The sequence below is a fragment of the Tetrao urogallus genome (genome assembly GCF_951394365.1).
Source record: "Tetrao urogallus genome assembly, chromosome: 1".
Lineage (NCBI taxonomy): Eukaryota > Metazoa > Chordata > Aves > Galliformes > Phasianidae > Tetrao > Tetrao urogallus.
In genome coordinates this window covers 13076500-13095018 of record NC_136813.1, presented here as the reverse complement: position 1 = coordinate 13095018, position 18519 = coordinate 13076500, and the positions used below count along the sequence as shown (strand labels likewise).

General features: G+C 39.3%; 1 protein-coding gene across 1 annotated transcript in view; it reads right to left on the bottom strand.

Moving 5' to 3' along the window:
- ARHGAP42 (Rho GTPase activating protein 42) overlaps positions 1-18519 on the bottom strand; it is a gene marked incomplete at both ends in the record, with an annotated part of 153761 nt that overhangs the window by 221 nt on the left and 135021 nt on the right. Inside the window, 6 exons of the mRNA XM_079548751.1 lie at positions 96-175; positions 7236-7298; positions 8460-8616; positions 9535-9915; positions 13959-14103; positions 16324-16483. Coding sequence (XP_079404877.1) covers positions 96-175; positions 7236-7298; positions 8460-8616; positions 9535-9915; positions 13959-14103; positions 16324-16483 — 986 coding nt within the window. The remainder of the gene's footprint in view (positions 1-95; positions 176-7235; positions 7299-8459; positions 8617-9534; positions 9916-13958; positions 14104-16323; positions 16484-18519) is intronic.

Genomic DNA, 18519 nt, shown 5'->3' with positions numbered 1-18519 from the left:
GTTGAATTACACTCTTATCTTGCAGATACAGTTCAGGTTTTGTTTTATTTTCGTTTGTTGGATTAAACGTAATCAAGGAATGTAAAACATCTTACCATTGGAAAATATTGCTCCCTGTGGGAAAGATAGCTCATGACTGTGCTCAGCCTTGCAGGAATACATGGCTTTTGCTTGTCTGAAATAAAAAAATAAGAAAAAAATCATATGAAAAAATGAAGTTAAAACCTGGGAAATGTAGGATAATCTTTCGCAGAAGTACAGAATCACAGAATGTCCTGGGTTGGAAGGGATCTCAAGGATCATGAATCTCCAACCCCCTGTCACAGGAAGAGCCACCAACCTCCCCATTTAATACTAGACCAGGCTGCCCAGGGCCCCATCCAATCTGGCCTTGAACACCTCCAGGGATGGGGCATCCACAACCTCTCTGGGCAGCCTGTTCCAGCACCTCACCACTCTCATAGTAAAGAACTTCCCCTGACATCCAATCTAAATCTTCCCTCTCTCAACTTAAAACCATTGCTCCTTGTCCTGAGGTCAACTTAAAACCTTGTCCTGAAGATGATAGCAACTCATTACACAGTAGTTCAGAGGAGCAGGATTACAGGAGACAATAACTCCTAGTTTACCAGGGGTTGCCAACTATGTTACTGTAGAAAAGAGACCTACATCCTACTTAGAAACTTCAACTGGAACACTGTAACTATTAAAATAGTTGAAGTGTATTTGAAATTATCCTTCAAATGTACATGGATTGAAAAAGTTGCTTGAAACAAGTTATGAACTGCTTGGAGAGAATTCCAAAGAGATCAGCAAGTCATCAAGGGCTCACAACCATGATTTGAGAGAAAATAGAGTTGATTAGTCTACAGAAGAAAATAATAAATGTAAGGTAAATATGACACACAAAAAGGAGAAATGTGTCCTCCAGGATGATTCAACTGCAGCATAGCAGATTGAGGTGTCTGGAATGAGGTTCAGGCTAAGCCACCTCATTCAGCTTGTCTATAAACAAGCTACATGTCCAGCTCAGCTGGCTCTCAAGGTCTCTGTTCTGTTCTGGTGGATATCTATTTGACAGTGCAACAAATGGCTCTCCAGTTTCCACTGCCTGTAATGAAACATTCAATAACGTATTTTCTTAAGTAGAACAATAGACAGCTTATGTCTTTTAATTTATAGCTGCAAAAACATATTCTTGGTCAGAATAGAGAAGTACTGGAAATGCCATGATTGGAGAGAATCTCTGAAGAATTCCTGTTAATAAAGATTCAATAAAAAAAACAGTAATAATACAAAGCATCACTACACAGACATCTGTAGAAAGAAATAATCGGGTATATCAAGATCTGGTTCCAGAGCAAGTGGACAGATTGGTTTGATACGACTTTTAGCACTCTGATTCTACAAAACACAAAATAAGAGACTGAACACAGAGTTACCTCATTTACAAGTTCTCACTAGATTCCCAAGCTTTATTTAGAACTCTAACATCTGACTTCATTTTATACTCTGGAAGCAATTTTAATATGATCTATCAGCTTTTCTGAGTTCCATTATTGGAAAACCACATATCATTTCACCTTTGTATGATGTGGTAGGGAAATGCTGACTGAACTTTCCTTCCAGCCAGACTTTATCTCACTGACCCAGAACATGGCCTTTGGTGAAGTTTCAAATTTTTGAAATATCTTTCAACAATGTGCATACGTAAGTGACATGTAATCTATTTTGTCTTTCCTCCCAAAATAGTGAGATAACGTCATAAATCATGTAATGATAGTGCCACATAGGTCTGGTTTTGCTTAACATCTTCATCAGTAACCTGGATGGTGAGACAGACTGCACCCTCTGCAAGTTTCCTGACGATACAAAGCTGGGAGGAGTGGCTGACACACCAGAAAGCTGTGTTGCCTTTCAGTGAGACTTGGACAGGCGGGAGAGTTGGGCAGAGAAGAACTTGATGAGGTTCAACAAGAGCTACATCTCTTGATGAGGTTCAACAAGAGTCCTACATCTGGGGAATAATAACAACCATCAATACAGATTAGTAGATATCTACTAGAAAGGAGCTCTGCAGAGAAGGAGCTGGATATCCAGATGGACAAAAGGACAAAAAAAAGCAAAAAAAAAAAAGGACAAAAAGAGCGTGGCCAGCAGGTCGAGGGAGGTGATCCTCCCCCTCTGCTCTGCCCTGGTGAGGCCACATCTGAAGTCCAGTTCTGGGATGCTCAGTTTAAGAAAGACAGGGAACTACTGAAGAAAGAGGGCTACAAAGATTATCAGGGCTTGGAGCACTTCCCTATTAGGGAATGCCAAGAGTTCTGGGACTGTTTTGCCTAGAGAAGATTGAAAGGGTATTTATCAGCTCTCAGAAGAAATATCTAAATGGTGTGTGTCAAGAGCATGGGTCCAGGCTCCTTATGCTCATGCCCAGCAACAGTACAAGGGGCAATGGACAGAAACTGGAACACAGTAAGTTAAATCTGAACATGAAGAAAAACTTCTTTACTTTGAGGGTGACAGAGCATTGGGAGGAATGCACAAAGAGTTTGTGAAGCGCTCTCATGAGAGAGGAGTACTTATTTTTAGGATGATCTAATTATCTCCCATTTCTGACTCTTTCATGTCATTCCAGGTACATCCCTATTGCAAACTGAAATGACATGAGCCTTGGGCTCCTCACTGTCTACTCTGCTTCACTGCTAGATTGCTTTTTGGATGGTTTGGACTGCTCTGTTTAGCATTTTTCCAGGACAGACCCTTAGAGCCACAGTTCAAAAAAGATGCTATCCTACTTGGCTTCCTCCAGTTGATGCTTTCTATCCTTCAGTACTGTCCTAGAAGACTTTTAAACCAAAACATCCCCCATATCCTAGAATACTCCAGGATATACAGGTACCACCTCTGATTCATGCCACAAAAGCACTGCTCTGGTGGGATGCAACACTGTCCTAGAAATATTTTCCATTTTGTGTACTGAAAAAAAAATGCGTGCAAAATAATAGCAATTATGCACATCCACATATGTCATATATGTATATGAGATATGGGTTTGGATATGGTTGGTCTACTTTGGTGGGGGAGAGGAAGAGGACCAGTTCTAAGCAGTGTGCACATAAGACAGTAATTTCACTTGGCCCCAATGTCAACAACTACTTGGTCCTTTTTTATTTAGTACCACTGAAATATTTTCACAATTAAAAAAATAAAGCACACAACTTTTATACACGTAAAACAGCACAGTAATTGTTGACAACGAATACAGTGGCAATGATTATCAGATAATTGATAATGAACTTAGTATCATACAGCCATGATTTTGAACTTCATTAATTTCACCACTTTGTGGCTATCAAGCCAGTTTCCCATGTTAATAGTGGAACATCTGAGAAACACTGATAAAAGACATCTAAGGCAACTGTAAAGCAGAATCACAATATCTGAATGAGGCAGAATTATTTAAGTTATTCTCAAAACAAAGCGTGTTGTTTTTTCATGTCCTTAGAAAATGTAAAATGAATTTTTCTCCTTTATGTTTCTATGTTTACTAAACTATTCTGCTTTCAGCTTCTAATTTTTTGTGATCCAAATATGTTTGTTTTTGAAGTAAATATGAGACAAGAAAACATAGACTCTGATTTGCTCAGCTCTGGAAAGAGAAAGTTACTGAACATTTGATATCATACAAATATAGATGCACAAAGTATAAAAAAATCACCTTCCCAGAAGCTCGTGAATTATCTTCTCCACACTGTCTTCCCACTACCTTGCTCCTGACACAGAATCTAGGGATATTTACTCATAATTCTGGAGCAATTTTCAAGTGCTGGCTTATTCCTTCCATATCTAACTTGATTATTTAGGTTGTTTGTGTTACTTTATTATTCACTTCAGTGCCATCTATCTGGAAGCATAGCAAGGAAATACGATTACAGATTCTTTGGCAGCATTTAGTAGATAAACTAAATGCTGAAAATCACATTCTCTTTTATGGTGTTAATACTCTCCTCCCTGCAAATAAGGCTGCTTGTTAAAAAGCATGTGATGACATCATGATCATTTATTACGGCTCTTTTAAGATGATGCTGAACACCTCAGAAGAGTGTGATTCATGTTTTTAAGTTAAGAGAAAAAAAAACATTTCTGGTACCCACATTTCCTAGAACTTCCTCCTTTTCATGATTTCACTGGATAGACTTTTCCCTTTTGCTGCCTTTTATTATGTTTGTTGTCACAGAATCATAAAGTTTGGAAAAGACCACTAAGATCACCTATTCCAACCATAACGAGCCCCCATATAAGCCCATGATAAATTTATACTAGTGGCCAAAGGCGAAAATTATTTTGCCTGACTACACCTTACACATAGTCAGCAACACCTGAGATACTTTTGGTAACCTATTTTTAAAGTTACAAATACGCTTTAAAATTATGCTCCTGCCCTAGTGAGTTTTCAATCTACAAAGAGACAGAGAGAAGCCAGAAATACCTTAATGCTACCGTCTGGGAGATGGGTGATTGATAGACTTGAAGTCAGAAGGGAAGGAATGGGAAAAATGAGAAGTGAAAGCAACTGTGCGATGGAAAAAAAAAGAGAGCACAGGCTGGGAAGAGGATAAAATTTTGGTCTTATCTGTCCAATCGTGAAGGGTGCAGTGGCCTCTCATTCTGCCATTCTCTAACTATCATAAATCTTTTCAAATTAGTGCCACTATGGAGGCAGGTACTGGTGTACAGAAAGACAGATAAAAGCTGTCTCAAATAATGATCCAGCATTAAAAAAAATGTGTATGGGGATGCAACTTTCCTGGTACATAGAGGACATCATACAAAGTCAGACAGAGTTGGTGCAAACACTACCAGGAAGACTGAATTATGGAAATCTAGGTCACTGTGGTTGTGAAGCATCAATTGTGAGATTATCCAAATCACAGAATGATAGAATCAGAGAATCACCAACATTTGGAAAGACCTACAAGATCACCCAGTCCAACCATCCACCTATCACCAATAGTTCTCACTAAACCATGTCCCTCAACACAAAATCCAAACGTTTCTTGAACATCTCCAAGGGTTGGTGACTCCACCACCTCCCTGGGCAGCCCATTCCACTGCCCGACCACCCATTCAGACAAGTAGTATTTCCTAATGTCCAGCCTGAATCTCCCCTGGTACAACTTGAGGCCATTCCCTCTCATCCTATCACTGTTACTTGAGAGAAGAGGTTGACCCCCAGCGCACTACAACCTCCCTTCAGGTAGTTATAGAGAATGAACAGAAATATGCTGGAATACATGAGCCAAAATGAGACTGCAAAGCTGTAGATGTACTTTTGATCTGTACAGGTAATTATGAAATACCATTTCAGGCAACAAACGCATCAAGACAGGATTAAACTACTTAAACAATGCTGTGCACAGGTAAGCAGTAGCTATACATTTCGAAATCAGTTATTTACAGCACTGTAAACTGACCCTTCACAGAGATCATCACAGTCCTCACTTAAATATTTCTGACATCAAATGAGACTGCCTTACATTCTACCTTGCATATGCTTATTGCATAGGAGAAATAGGAATCTAAAAGGCCCGTCTACTGTGTGGATCAAATGTAATTACCATGATTTCAGATCAAAATAGACTACTCTAAGGATTTAATTCAGTCTTCATGATCATAGCATGCATGAAAGGCAAATAAGAGCTGGCTCTGAATTGCAAAATCTCAGTCAGACTTGAGCATTAGAAGAACAGCTGAGCTACCTTTTATTTCTTCCTCATTTTGCCTGCTGACCTCTCTTTTTCCATTCTCCTTGTTATTGTTGCTCTTCTGCTTTCTCAGGAAGGCTGAAGTGGAGGAGCTATTAAGCCTTTCAGTATTTTCTGCTATCTTATTTGCTTCTCATATCCATTATCAACTGCTACATTTTTCCTTTGTCAGATTTTGGCTTCTTACATGCTTTTTATATATAGGTAGAGATGACACAGGTTCTAAGGGAACGTTAGCAGAGAGTTTACAAGAAGGGAGCAAAACAAAATAAGAGAAGGAACAAAAGTGGAGGTAAAATGATGCAGCACTGGTGAACCAGTCATTGCTCTTGGCTCAGGTCACTGGCCAATGAACATTCCAGTCTCTGCTTCTATACTTTTATTCCAGAAATTAATGCCCTCCCCTTCTCATCCTGTTTCTCTCCTCGCCACACTAAAAGTTTTCTCACATTTCATCTACCACAGAGAAAGAACAGCCTTGATTCCCGTAAACTGTTTCCCTTGAACAAAACCAGTTTCTCTTTCCAGGTCAGCCTTCTCTTTCTCTCCACTGCCACATTTGTCAGAGAAGATGGTTGTATTCCCTACTGCATATCTCAGCACATGTTGGCATCTTTGTTTACAGCTACGCTACTTTATTATCATTTTTAGATTAATGGATGGATATTATGTTTTATTTTTTCTGTTGCTAAGCAGTTCCAGTAAGATGACTGTACCAGAGTAAAATGATGGACTAAAACATACATTCTGTCTCAAAAGATTTGAGATGCAGAGACGGTGAAAAGACAGAACCTTTCCCACACACATTTATTTGACTTGAATCTAATAATTAAGGCCATTAGCAATATAGAAAGTACTACTGCTTCCTAGGTGAACATGTATCAGAACATTCTAGCTTCATTTGGTGTAGAAATGGATCAAGTCCACTAAATAACTGCATACATTTACAAGGAAAACTTAAATAATTCCTGATGCAGACTATCAAGAACAAGGGGCAACTGTTTCTCTGGACAGGTACTAAGGGATGGGAGAGATCCTGATTAAACTAATCCTGAGCTTTGTAAAGCAGATGTTATTCAATACTTGACCACATGAGCAAATTATCATAAACTATCATGTTTGCTACTCTGCTGGAAGGATGTATATAACAGAAAGCTGAACAGAGTAAGTGAAGTGCCCTCATCTTCTTAATTTTCTTTTATAGCTGTATCTTTAAGCAGATCACTAACCTGAGCATCTCTCACTGCAACTTCAGTAGGGGACAGAATAGTTAGGAAGGCTGTTACTTTATATTAGGTTTAGTTTTCTTCCATAAAAAGAGTGAGTATAAAAAATAACAAAAGTTTTGTGTGCCACAAGATGCTGCCCAGAAGACACACAACAAAGCTCCAACACTTCCATTTCAGTCTCTGGAGCCAGGAAAATACAGAGGATTTTACAATTTGTTTAACAGTAAGAAGCACTTACCGTCCTGAAGAAACTTGTTTAAGTGAACCAGCACTTTCAAACAACTGGGCTCTTGCAGCCACTCTGAAAATAAGAAAGTACCTTCCTTTACACTTTGCTTATTAATTAAAGTCACAAACTAATTTTACTTTCAATCATCTAAAGACATGGAAACATCTTATTTTTTAAGACTGCTTCAAGTATTCACTTTGAAAACAAGAGGAAATTCAAAAAGCTGCTTTTAAGTACATAATTAGCAGAATTTTTATGGACATAACCTATCTTAGTCCACTGAATTCCACATGCACCAGAGCCTTGCTTAGTCAGCAAGAAGGAAAACCTCATCACTCTCTATATAAACATTTATTCTTGAATGCTAAATAGAGATAGGCTGGAAGTGCTCTTACTGCCAGCATGCTGGGCTGTGCAGGTGATTTTCTGTTTAAGTTAAGATGAACAGCTAAGACTGTGAAATGATTACAGTAATGTATTCCAGTTTAAAAACTGGAGAGACTGAATGGAGTCCTTCAGTATTTGGAGAACTTCTTGGTGCTCTGCTGTTCTGGAAATTTCTTACTCCCACGAACACATAAAGTCTGGGTTAGATTCAGGATTACAGCAAAATCACATTTTTAAGAAACACATTCTTAAGGTTATGTTATAAGCACTAAGAAACATTTGAAAGCAAAATCTCAACAACCTAAATTTCAACTTCTATTGCTGAAGACTACCTTCTTCTCAAGAAAAAAAAAACAACAACAACAAAACAAGCAAATGAACAAAAAAAAACCCATAAGAAAATAAACAAGGATCTCAACCACTGATCATGCAACAGCAGAAGAAATTTCAGAGAAGTGTTTTTTTACTTTGCTCCAATTTTTGGCTCACATAAATAAAATCTGATGATCTTCTTCACATAACAGCATGGACAGTAAGCTACAATTGTGCTCCTTGATCAATTGCCATAAGAACGAGAGATAATAATTCTAATCACTTTCCAAAAATCCAAGTCCTCATTATGGACCTTATCTACAGGCTAATGAAGTAAACGGCAGTCTTTCAGTTGACTTTAGACTGTCAGTGTCTCCGTTGTTTATAATTTTGATTAATTTTGATAAATATGTCATAAATAAAGATAAAACAAGCGTTGGTGAGTGCTTTTTCAACTACCTGTAAAGCTCTTTGTGATCATTTCATAGAAGACAATATTGTAAGGACTCAGAACTCCGAAGGGTCTTAACTTACACAGATCCTGGTCTTTGGTAGCCATTACTTGATGCAGTATCTAGTCTTAATCTTCTGCACATTTTGGGAGGCAAATCAGGATTTAGTGGAGCCTTTGGTGTATCTTTTGTATCTGTTGAAGACAAGCTCTGTACAGATCCACTGCAACTTTTGTTACCTAAAGAAAGCAACCAAATAATAAGCATTATTAAAGCTAATTTGAAGATGTTTTATATGTGTAACATGCACAGCAGTTTTTTGTTAAGAAGCAAACTAGGGAGTAAGTACTTACTAAGACAGATGAAACAGGCAAAAAGCCAGGAGAAAAGGACCAGCAGCAAGGATGAAGAAACAACGTTAAAACTGTGCAGGCTAAAAAACCATATTGCACTTACATGGCTAGATAGTACAGTCATTAAAAAGTGAAGATGAAAACCTTTAACATTTATAAAGCAGTATATTGCACATAACTGTTGAAAAATCATGTTGGAGGGGATCTCAAGCAGTCATATAGTCCGAACTCCTGCTAAAAGTAGTATTCACTATGAAATGAGGAGGCATTAATTTGTAAGAATTAATATTTTGGTATTCACAGAAGCTTGATTAAACTTTTAAATGAAAAAAAAAAAGAGCTAATGATTACAAGTTGTAAATACAATCTGTAAAAAGGGTTTCAGACATATCCTTCATGTCATGGACAAGAAGCAACAAAATTGTTACTAGATATACTAAGCCTAGGGTTTTCTAAATTTAAGTGCTAACTTTGATTACTGACAACAATTTTGCAAGCATTTATTCTTTTGACACAGTAATAACCACGGATACCAACTCTTTCATATTATAAGCCAGAAATATTCTTACAAGTCAGTAACCTCTGTGAGGCTTTGCAGGATAGAGTACTCTAAATTCCTAGGAACACTGGTATTGTGAGTTGTACAGATGACAACAGAAATGTGTCAGAAGCAATTTGAAAAGTGAAATAACCTTACAAGTTAAAAAATAAAATTAAAGAGTAACATTAGTTTTCAGACGCGCCTCTTGTTTTTTGATGCCTCACAGTAAAATCATTGATGTCATAAAAAACCTTGGAAATTACCTTCAGCTGATGGAATTGATCTGAGGGAAGAACCTGAAGATCTTTTCAGGCCAGACAGACTATAGGAACTCTTCTTGGTCAGATCTACTGGTGGAGAGGCATTCTCTGGTCCAGTGACAGAAGCTATACTTTGGCAGTCTGACTCCATGTCTGTTTTTGTTGCATCCTCCTTTGATGAGGATTCTGGGCTTGTGGTCCAGAGGCCTGAACTCTTTTGGCCATTTGAAGAAGGGGGAGAGGCAATCCATGGAATCCCTCCTGACTTCTCCCTGGGCTGTGAGGGCACACATTTGGTGGTGCTGTTCTGCTCAGAGGAGTGAGAGGAGAGAGATTCGATGCTGCCCATGGGTGTGCTATCTGGGCTACTGCTGTACGAGTCACCTAGGCAAGAGAAGGGAGAAGAAAAGAACAATAAGATAACTACGTTATCTAACCCTGCGCATCTCTCTCATGTCATCTTTAGCTCCTGTACCATACTGTCATCAAATTTGATAGCCATTATCCATAGTTTCAGAGACAGTCATTCTCAAGACAAAATAGCAATTTAGTTGCTCTAAGTTTCACACATCCCTATATTAAATCTGGAAAGTCTGCACTTCGTGGACATTTCTCTGGAGCAGATGAACATAATGTGTTGCAGGTGAAAGTATGAAGGTGAAAGTAAATGTTACATTTTCAAAAAAAAAACTGCCTGCAATATAAATATTGTTAGGAAATTAAGTAATTCTGAAATGTCTTTTTAAAAGACACCTTCCTGGATTTTGACCACAAGGCAAGGGTTGCGGTGTATGTCCCATTTATGTTCTGACTACAGAGTCATTTATGACTCTGTAGACAGTTTTACATTGATTACCAAACTGCTGAGGATCTTTGCAGTCTCTGTGAGAGTCTGCAAAAGTCTATGTATAGTTGTCCAGTTTTCTGAATCATGGTGTCTTTCCTTAAATATCTATCCTGCAGGACCATTCATTCTGCTATTTACATCTTCAACACTGAACATTTGATGCATTTCTTTAACCAGACTGAAAATAGAGAAATTAACCTATCTACACAGAAACGTCTGTGCTGATATAATTACTTTCAATAATATCACACAATCATAGAATGGTTTGGGTTTGAAGGGACCTTTAAGATCACTCAGTCCCAAACTCTCTGCTATAGACAGGGACACCTCCCACTAGACCAGGTCGCTCATAATCTCATCCAGTCCGGTCCTGAATGCTTCCAGGGAGGGGGCATCCACAGCCTCAAACTGGGCAACCTGTTCCAGTGTTTCACTACCCATACAATAAGGAATTTATTCCTGATACCTAGCCTAAATCTACCCTCTTCCAGTTTGAAACCATTTCCCCTTCCCACGTCAATATCTATCCTTATAAAAAGTCCCTCCCCAGCTTTTCTGTAGGTTCCCTTCAGGTACTGGAAGGCTACTGCTATAAGGTCCCCCTGGAGCTCCTCTCCTCTAGGCTGAAAAGCCCCAGCTCTCTCAGCCTGTCCTCGTAGGAGAGGTGCTCCAGCCCTTTGATCATCTTCCTGGCCCTCCTCTGGACCTGCTCCAACAGCTCCATGTCCTTCTTGTGTTGGAGGCTCCAGAACTGGGCACAATACTCCTGGTGGGATCTCATGAGATCTGCAGAGTAGAGGGGCAGAATCACTGCCCTCGCCCTCCTGTTCACGCTTCTCTTGATGCAACCCAGGATGTGGTTGGCCTTCTGGGTTTCAAGCACACATTGCCACCTCATGTTGAGTTTTTTATCAACCAACACCCCCAAACCCTTTTCCTCAGGACTGCTCTCAAACCATTCTCCATGTATCTGTATCTGTGCTTGGGACTCAGGTGCAGGACCTTGCATTTGGCCTTGTACTTCATGAGGTTTGCATGGGCCCACCTTTCAAGCCTGTCCAGGACCCTCTGGATGGCATCCTTTCCCTATAGCATGTCAACTGCACCACTCAGCTTGGTGCCATCTGCAAACTTGCTGAGGATGCTAACAAAGATGTTAAATAGCACCGATCCCAGCACCAATCTCTGAGGAACACCACTTGTCACTGGCATTCATTTGGACACAGAGCCGTTGACCAGCAGTCTCTGGGTGTCAGTGACCATCCAGCCAGTTCCTTACCCAGTCCATCCACCAAACCATTTTTCTCCAATTTGGAGACCAGGACGCCATGCAGGACAGTGCCAAACGCTTTGCACAAATCCGGGTAGATGGCGTCAGTTGCTCTTCCTTTCTCCACTGACTCTGTAACTCCATCACAAAAGGCTGCCAGGTTTGTCAGGCATGACTTGCCCTTGGTGAAGTCGTCTTGGTTACCACCAACCACCCCACCTTTATTTCCCACCTGCCTTAGTAAGGCTGGGAGGATCTGCTCCGTCATTTTGCCAGACACAGAAAAGTTCCAACCTTGCCCACTTTGTGCTAAGGGGAAGAGAAAAGTTGGGCTCGTCCGGGATTTGAACCCGGGACCTCTCGCACCCTAAGCGAGAATCATACCCCTAGACCAACGAGCCAAACATGTACAGCAAGGAGTGGAAATACTCTAAAGAACTTCGCTGATGATATGAGAGAAGGCACAGACTAGAACTGAGGAAGGACTGGCTGACAAATTAGTGAGAGCTGAAATATCTTTCAGACTGGATTCATAAAAATGCATTAGGTGTAGTGAATCATATGTCCGATTCCAGTAATATCTTTCACCCAAGAGCTAGGAGACGTAATTAAAAAAATTTCACGAGGAGAGAATGTATATTTTTTAACTACAGAGTATTTATAAGATACCAAAAGGATACAAGTGATTTTGCCTCTGCGTGTTTCAATATTCTTGGAAATAGGTGACGACAGCCACACAGAATACTAAAAATAAGGTCTCAAATACTAATGCTTTGCTCACTGGATGTGAAAACAGTAGTGCTGCTGGTGCAGTAATCTGAAAGTTCTCGTCTAATTCTGGACAGATGTCAGGATATTTCAGATTAGAGTATGCACCGTTTTACTCCTTATAGATCAGCAGTCTCTCAAAAATGGTAAGACTGGCTGGAACCTAAATTTGACAAGTGCATTTTTTTATCGTTTTTTACAGTTTGGTGCCTAAATCTCATTTTCTCATGGCATATAGAGTTCCTTAACTTTCTGAAATACAGTTAAGTGTCTGTTCTTCATTTAAGTGATGACATAAAACTATCCAGTGCTTTGAAAAGAGCTACTGCCAGAAACCAGGGCTATCTCTTGACTGTCTCTGGCATGGCTAGAGATACTTGGCAAGGAGAACACCTCTGCTCCTGACTCAGCCTTTCAGGCACAAGTGAGATCTTAACTGGAACTTGTGCAGCAAACGCTGAGCTGGAGCCAACAAGCAAATTCCATGTGGAGAGCTCCTTGGTCAGACCTAACTTCATTCCAGCTGTCAGCAGAAACTACGAGTGAATTAAGAAGCCTTTGCTTGCATAAGCCCACAAAAATACTTTGACAGAACTGCCCCACTGAAATGCAGTTAGTTACACAGTGAAAAACAGCTGGAATTTGTTCAGTTTCTCCTCTAGTGAACATAACTGACAGTTCCTCCATAACTTCTTCATCTAAGAATCCCATGCCATTCACACTAGCAACTAAGTGCAGAGAGCTACTGCTCTTATTCATTATTGCTGCACATTACTTTACTGTACCTATTTTGTGTAAATCTCCTTGAGGAATGGGGGAACACAGAAGTTCTTCTGGAATTCTCCTGCTGTAGTTAGCAACTTAGACATTGCTACAACTTCTATACTTCTTAATGGTATAATGCAGATAAGTAAAAAGTGATGAAAACAAACAAAATGCACCTTTTTATTGCATGAAATTTACATTAAAATGAAAAAGATTTCTAAGCAGCAAGTAATTGCAAACATAACTCCATGTTGTTGAACAGCAAATCATCTGCTGAGTACACTGTTTCTCATAACATAGGATCTTGTTTCTATTCCAGTCAAACTAGTAAGGTTTCAGTGGTTTTGGCATCCTAGACAGTAGTTTGCTTTGAACCAACGACCACAGTTTCACACATATGAAAACAGCCAAGTAATGTTTTTGATCTCCCAACCTTAACTGAGTTAAAGCTTCTCAATCTTAACAATTACGGGAATGTCATACAGTGAACTTCACAGAGTTTCAAGGTAGGCTACTTTCAGATCAGAACATAAAGTCTACTCTAAAAGCTTTTTGTATTTAATACAAGACATGCCTAAAACCAAATATCCTTCCTCCTCTGAGAGAAGCAAGGAATGTAGTCATTCAGCAGTACAGCTGTGACTCACAGAGGTTAAGAAGCTGATGAAACTCCATCTGTAATGCTTATTGGAATACAGTGCTTACTGGACATTGCTGGGGACTATCAAAAGGCCAAGACATGAAAAGGAAGACAGCAGTCAACAAGAACAAACTTACTGTCAGGATCTGCTAGACACGGTGTGTATCTTCCTTTGGGCTTACGAGGACCTGTGGAAAGACAAATTGCTCTTGTCCTTCTTGAACTTGAACGGGACTGAGGTTGGGGAAGAGGAATATTGGGGTCTGGTGCAGTGTGAAATATCTGCATGATTTAAAAAGAAAAAAAAAAGGAAGACAAAAGAGGAAGAAAAAAAAGAGAAATAAATAAATAATAGAGGTACTCCTATGCTTCCGTTAATAATACATTTGTTTTCTTCATCACTGCACCTGAATGTTGTAATAGTCTCAGCCATCTTAAAAGAGCACATTCACAGAACATCTTCTCATTCAATTCTACAATCCAAGAATGGGTTAGTGAACAATAAGCTTGTACTTAAAAATTATGCTGATTACACAAAAATATTTCTTTAAATAGTTTTATCTTCTAGTCCCAGTTATAAAGTGCTTAACAACCAAAATTGTGAAACATTTGTGTTAGTTTACTACTAACACCTACTCAAGAATTATATATTTTCAAGTATTATGAAAAAGTGGAATTTCATTATATGTGTACCTGTGGGAACTTTTGTATGTTACAGAAAGGTGTCATAGCGGCAATCCTGTTTGTATTTCAGAAAACCACTTTATTTTCCTAAACAAGTCAAGCCTGATGAGGATCATCTTCAGGTTTGGTGCATCTTCTGATTTTTATCTTTCATGTACCACTGCTAACAGTAATCAATTTTGTGCTGAATCGCTGTAGAAAACCTTATTCTTTTTCAAAAATGAGAAGAAACCTACATGCTATTTAAAAAGTGGAGGACAAGTGGATGCATACTCAGACAGTAGAAAATACCTTAAATGAGGTCTTGAGATGCTCTTAAAACAATGCCATATTAGTAATTAATAAGTAGCACATCAATGCAAAAACATGTCTGCAGACAGAGAGCAAGGATGATTTTGGTTGTGCAGCCATGTTCTGTGTATTGAATAAACTGCTAGTTTCCGGAGGGGAAATTCAGTTTGGGAAATATGTATTAAGTATGTTTTGGAAGTGAATGCATGGGGGCTGCCAGCATCATACTAATTTTATGAGTTTCTGTGAAATATAACAGGTGATATCAATCAGTGCAGTCAATAATTACTGATCAGTCATTGCAATGGATCCTGATAATGACAAGGAACTGCCCCACATCTGAGTGCTGGAATAGGCTGCTCAGGGAGGTGGTGGAGCCACCAACCCTGGAGGTGTTCAAGGAACATTTAGAAGTTGTGTTGAGGGACGTGGTTTAGTGAGAACTATTGGTGACAGGTGGACGGTTGGACTGAATGACTTTGAAGGTCTTTTCCAACCTTGGTCATTCTATGACTCTAAGATTCCATGATACCTGCAGTGAAATCATTTTATAATTTCATAGATTTTCCTTCTCGAGTCTTAAAAAAGTTCTTATTTAGTTTTTGCATTAAAAGCATGAGATGTACCCTCCGTGTCTCTTTGGGGAAAACAAAATAAACCAGGCACTTACACATATTTCTGAAAGCCAAAAAGTATCTTGCTTGTATGCTGCATGTTACAGAGCATTCAAGAACTATTAGATCACAAAGACTGATTGATGGGTTAAAAACCTGTAATTAGGAATAAAACTTTCTCTAAGAAACACTTATTGTTTTTTAATATATTTTATCTGGTATCTACACATCTGAATAGCAAACAGAACTGGGGACTGTGTGTGCATCGATATTAATGCTGCTTGCGGAAAGAGGAAGTGAAATATGGTTGGGGTTTCGTGACATTAGATGGGACCAGACCTCCACTGACCTCCAGCTGATATATCCCCAAAGGACAGTAACTGTCATGAAGATTTGGACCTGATGCACAAAGTATACACAGAGAAGAATCCATGTGCTCACCCAGACTAAACCTCAATATACTGCTCACATGAGAGAAATGGAAGAGTGAAGAAGCAAAGAATGACCTTCTCATTCTGGTTCTAGATATGAACCAGATATGTGGTTCTGGGCAGCCTGATCAGGTGGTTGGCAACCCTACCTGTGGCAAGGGGGTTGAAACTAGATGATCTTTGAGGTCTTTTCAGCGCAGGCCATTGTATGATTCTGATTCTATGAGAAGGATTCAGAAATGTTCAGAAAGCTAATGAAGATTCAGAGGAACTTCTTCAAAGCATGGGAGATTATGCCTTGGATTTGTACCTTGCATAGCCTTCATAGGAATACTTATCCATAGCATGTGGAGAGAACAGGGTACTTTTTCAATCAATAACCTACAAATGCTAAATTTCCTCATTCTTAAGAACTTAATTATGATAATGAAAATGAGATCTTGGTTTCACTTATTCAGTAGAAAACTCATATAATCTACTACCTTTTCATAATGTTCTATAAGAATTTCAACGACGATATTCTGAAACTTAATGTTCATCATAGCAGCCACAGTTTCTTCTTGGGCTCTCATCAGAGTTGGTCCAAAGATAACACCAAGGTTGGATACTGTCATAAGGTTTTGCTGACTGTGTAATGATACCCTTTAAATGAACACAAACAATATGCAGTTAAATAATTGCACTAAACTACAATTCCAACAGGTGAAATCTCACATTTATGCTTTCCCTTTTTAAACATTTTAAAAACATTCACATTTACTAAAGTTAAATACAATGCAGAACAACAACTGTATCTCCATTGAGGCTCCAATTTTTCAATACTTTAATGTATAACGAGCAAGTCTTCCTAAAGTATCTAAGCTGGATCTGCCTGGGGGTAGCGACGCCCTACAGAGGGATCTGGACAGGCTGGAGAGCTGGGCTGGAGCCAATGGGATGAGTTTCAACAAGGCCAAATGCCGGGTCCTGCACTTCGGCCACAACAACCCCAGGCGACGCTACAGGCTTGGGGCGGTGTGGCTGGAGGACTGCGTAGAGGAAATGGACCTGGGGGTATTGATTGATGCTCGGCTGAACATGAGCCGACAGTGTGCCCAGGTGGCCAAGAAGGCCAATGGCATCCTGGCTTGCATCAGAAACAGTGTTGCAAGCAGGAGCAGAGAGGTGATTGTTCCCCTATATTCAGCACTCGTCAGGCCGCACCTCGAGTACTGTGTTCAGTTTTGGGCCCCTCACTGCAAGAAAGATATTGAGGCCCTGGAGCGTGTTCAAAGAAGGGCAACGAAGCTGGTGAGGGGTCTGGAGCACAGGCCATATGAGGAGAGGCTGAAGGAGCTGGGAATGTTCAGCCTGGAGAAGAGGAGGCTCAGGGGAGACCTTATTGCTCTCTATAACTTCCTGAAGGGAGGTTGTAGTGAGCTGGGGGTCGGCCTCTTCTCTCGTGTCATTAGTGATAGGACCAGGGGGAATGGTTTCAAGCTACGCCAGGGGAAATTCAGGCTGGACATGAGGAAGTATTACTTTTCAGAAAGGGTGGTCAGGCACTGGAATGGACTGCCCAGGGAGGTGGTGGAATCACCGACCCTGGGGGTGTTCAAGGAAAGACTGGATGTTGCGTTGAGGGACATGGTTTAGTAGGAGCTATTGGGAATAGGTGAACGGTTGGACTGGGTGATCTTTTAGGTCTTTTCCAACCTTAGTGATTCTATGATTCTATGATTCTATGATTCTATGATTCTAAGCTTCTTACATAACTGATAAGGAAAAGTAACTATTTTCTTTGAAAGTCTCTACAGAGAGATCCAGCCCATCTAAAGTTTACGAGCCATAAGGTACGCACCTCTTTCTCTCCAACAGTTATACAAGAACTTAAATACTCTAATGAAAGAAAGCACTAGGTGAGAACAGAAGTCAATAATATATCTTAGTTTTCATGCCAAGGAAAGAAATATAGTTACTGAGAACACTTAAATTGTAATGAGATCTCTTAGTATTTCCAAAGCATAAGATTAGTGGGGTCAATGTCACTGTTTCTGTGGAATAGATAACAGTAGATGATCATAATTATACCTTATGGCTTTAAAATGCACTAATCTTGTACTTCTGTATATTCTGCTATTGTCTAATGAACCATTTCTGTCATTTTATTCTTAATTTAGGGTTAATTCAGAATTTAGAAACTTAGTTTTTCCAATAGTTTTTCAGGTAGTAAAATGAAAATTATCTATCAGTAATCCTCATTGTCTCTCTTCTCTTACAAATGAAACTTACTGAATAAAAATTATTTTATTATAAATTCTCACTGCCAGTGATATCCTGGTCAAGTAGCTCTATTGCCCGAACGTCTGAGAAATATCATGCCAAGCGGCATTTTCATAATCATCTTAATGTTTAATTTTTCTGAATTTGCTCTCAAATAGAGTCAGTGGCACTCATTCACACTCTCCTCTTCCTTCTCACTGCTATTACCATTGCCAAACTGACAAACACCATTTAATACATTTCTTACATAAGTAAAATTAACCTTGTACATTTTAAAATGAAGAAACAGTAAAATCTACAAAATGTAAGGAGTATTTAGGGGAAAATCCTAACTATCTTCTGTTTTTTTTTTTTCTGACTGCCTTCATTAAGTTATGGAGACATTTGCTATGTTTCCCTACCAATAAAATTCATAG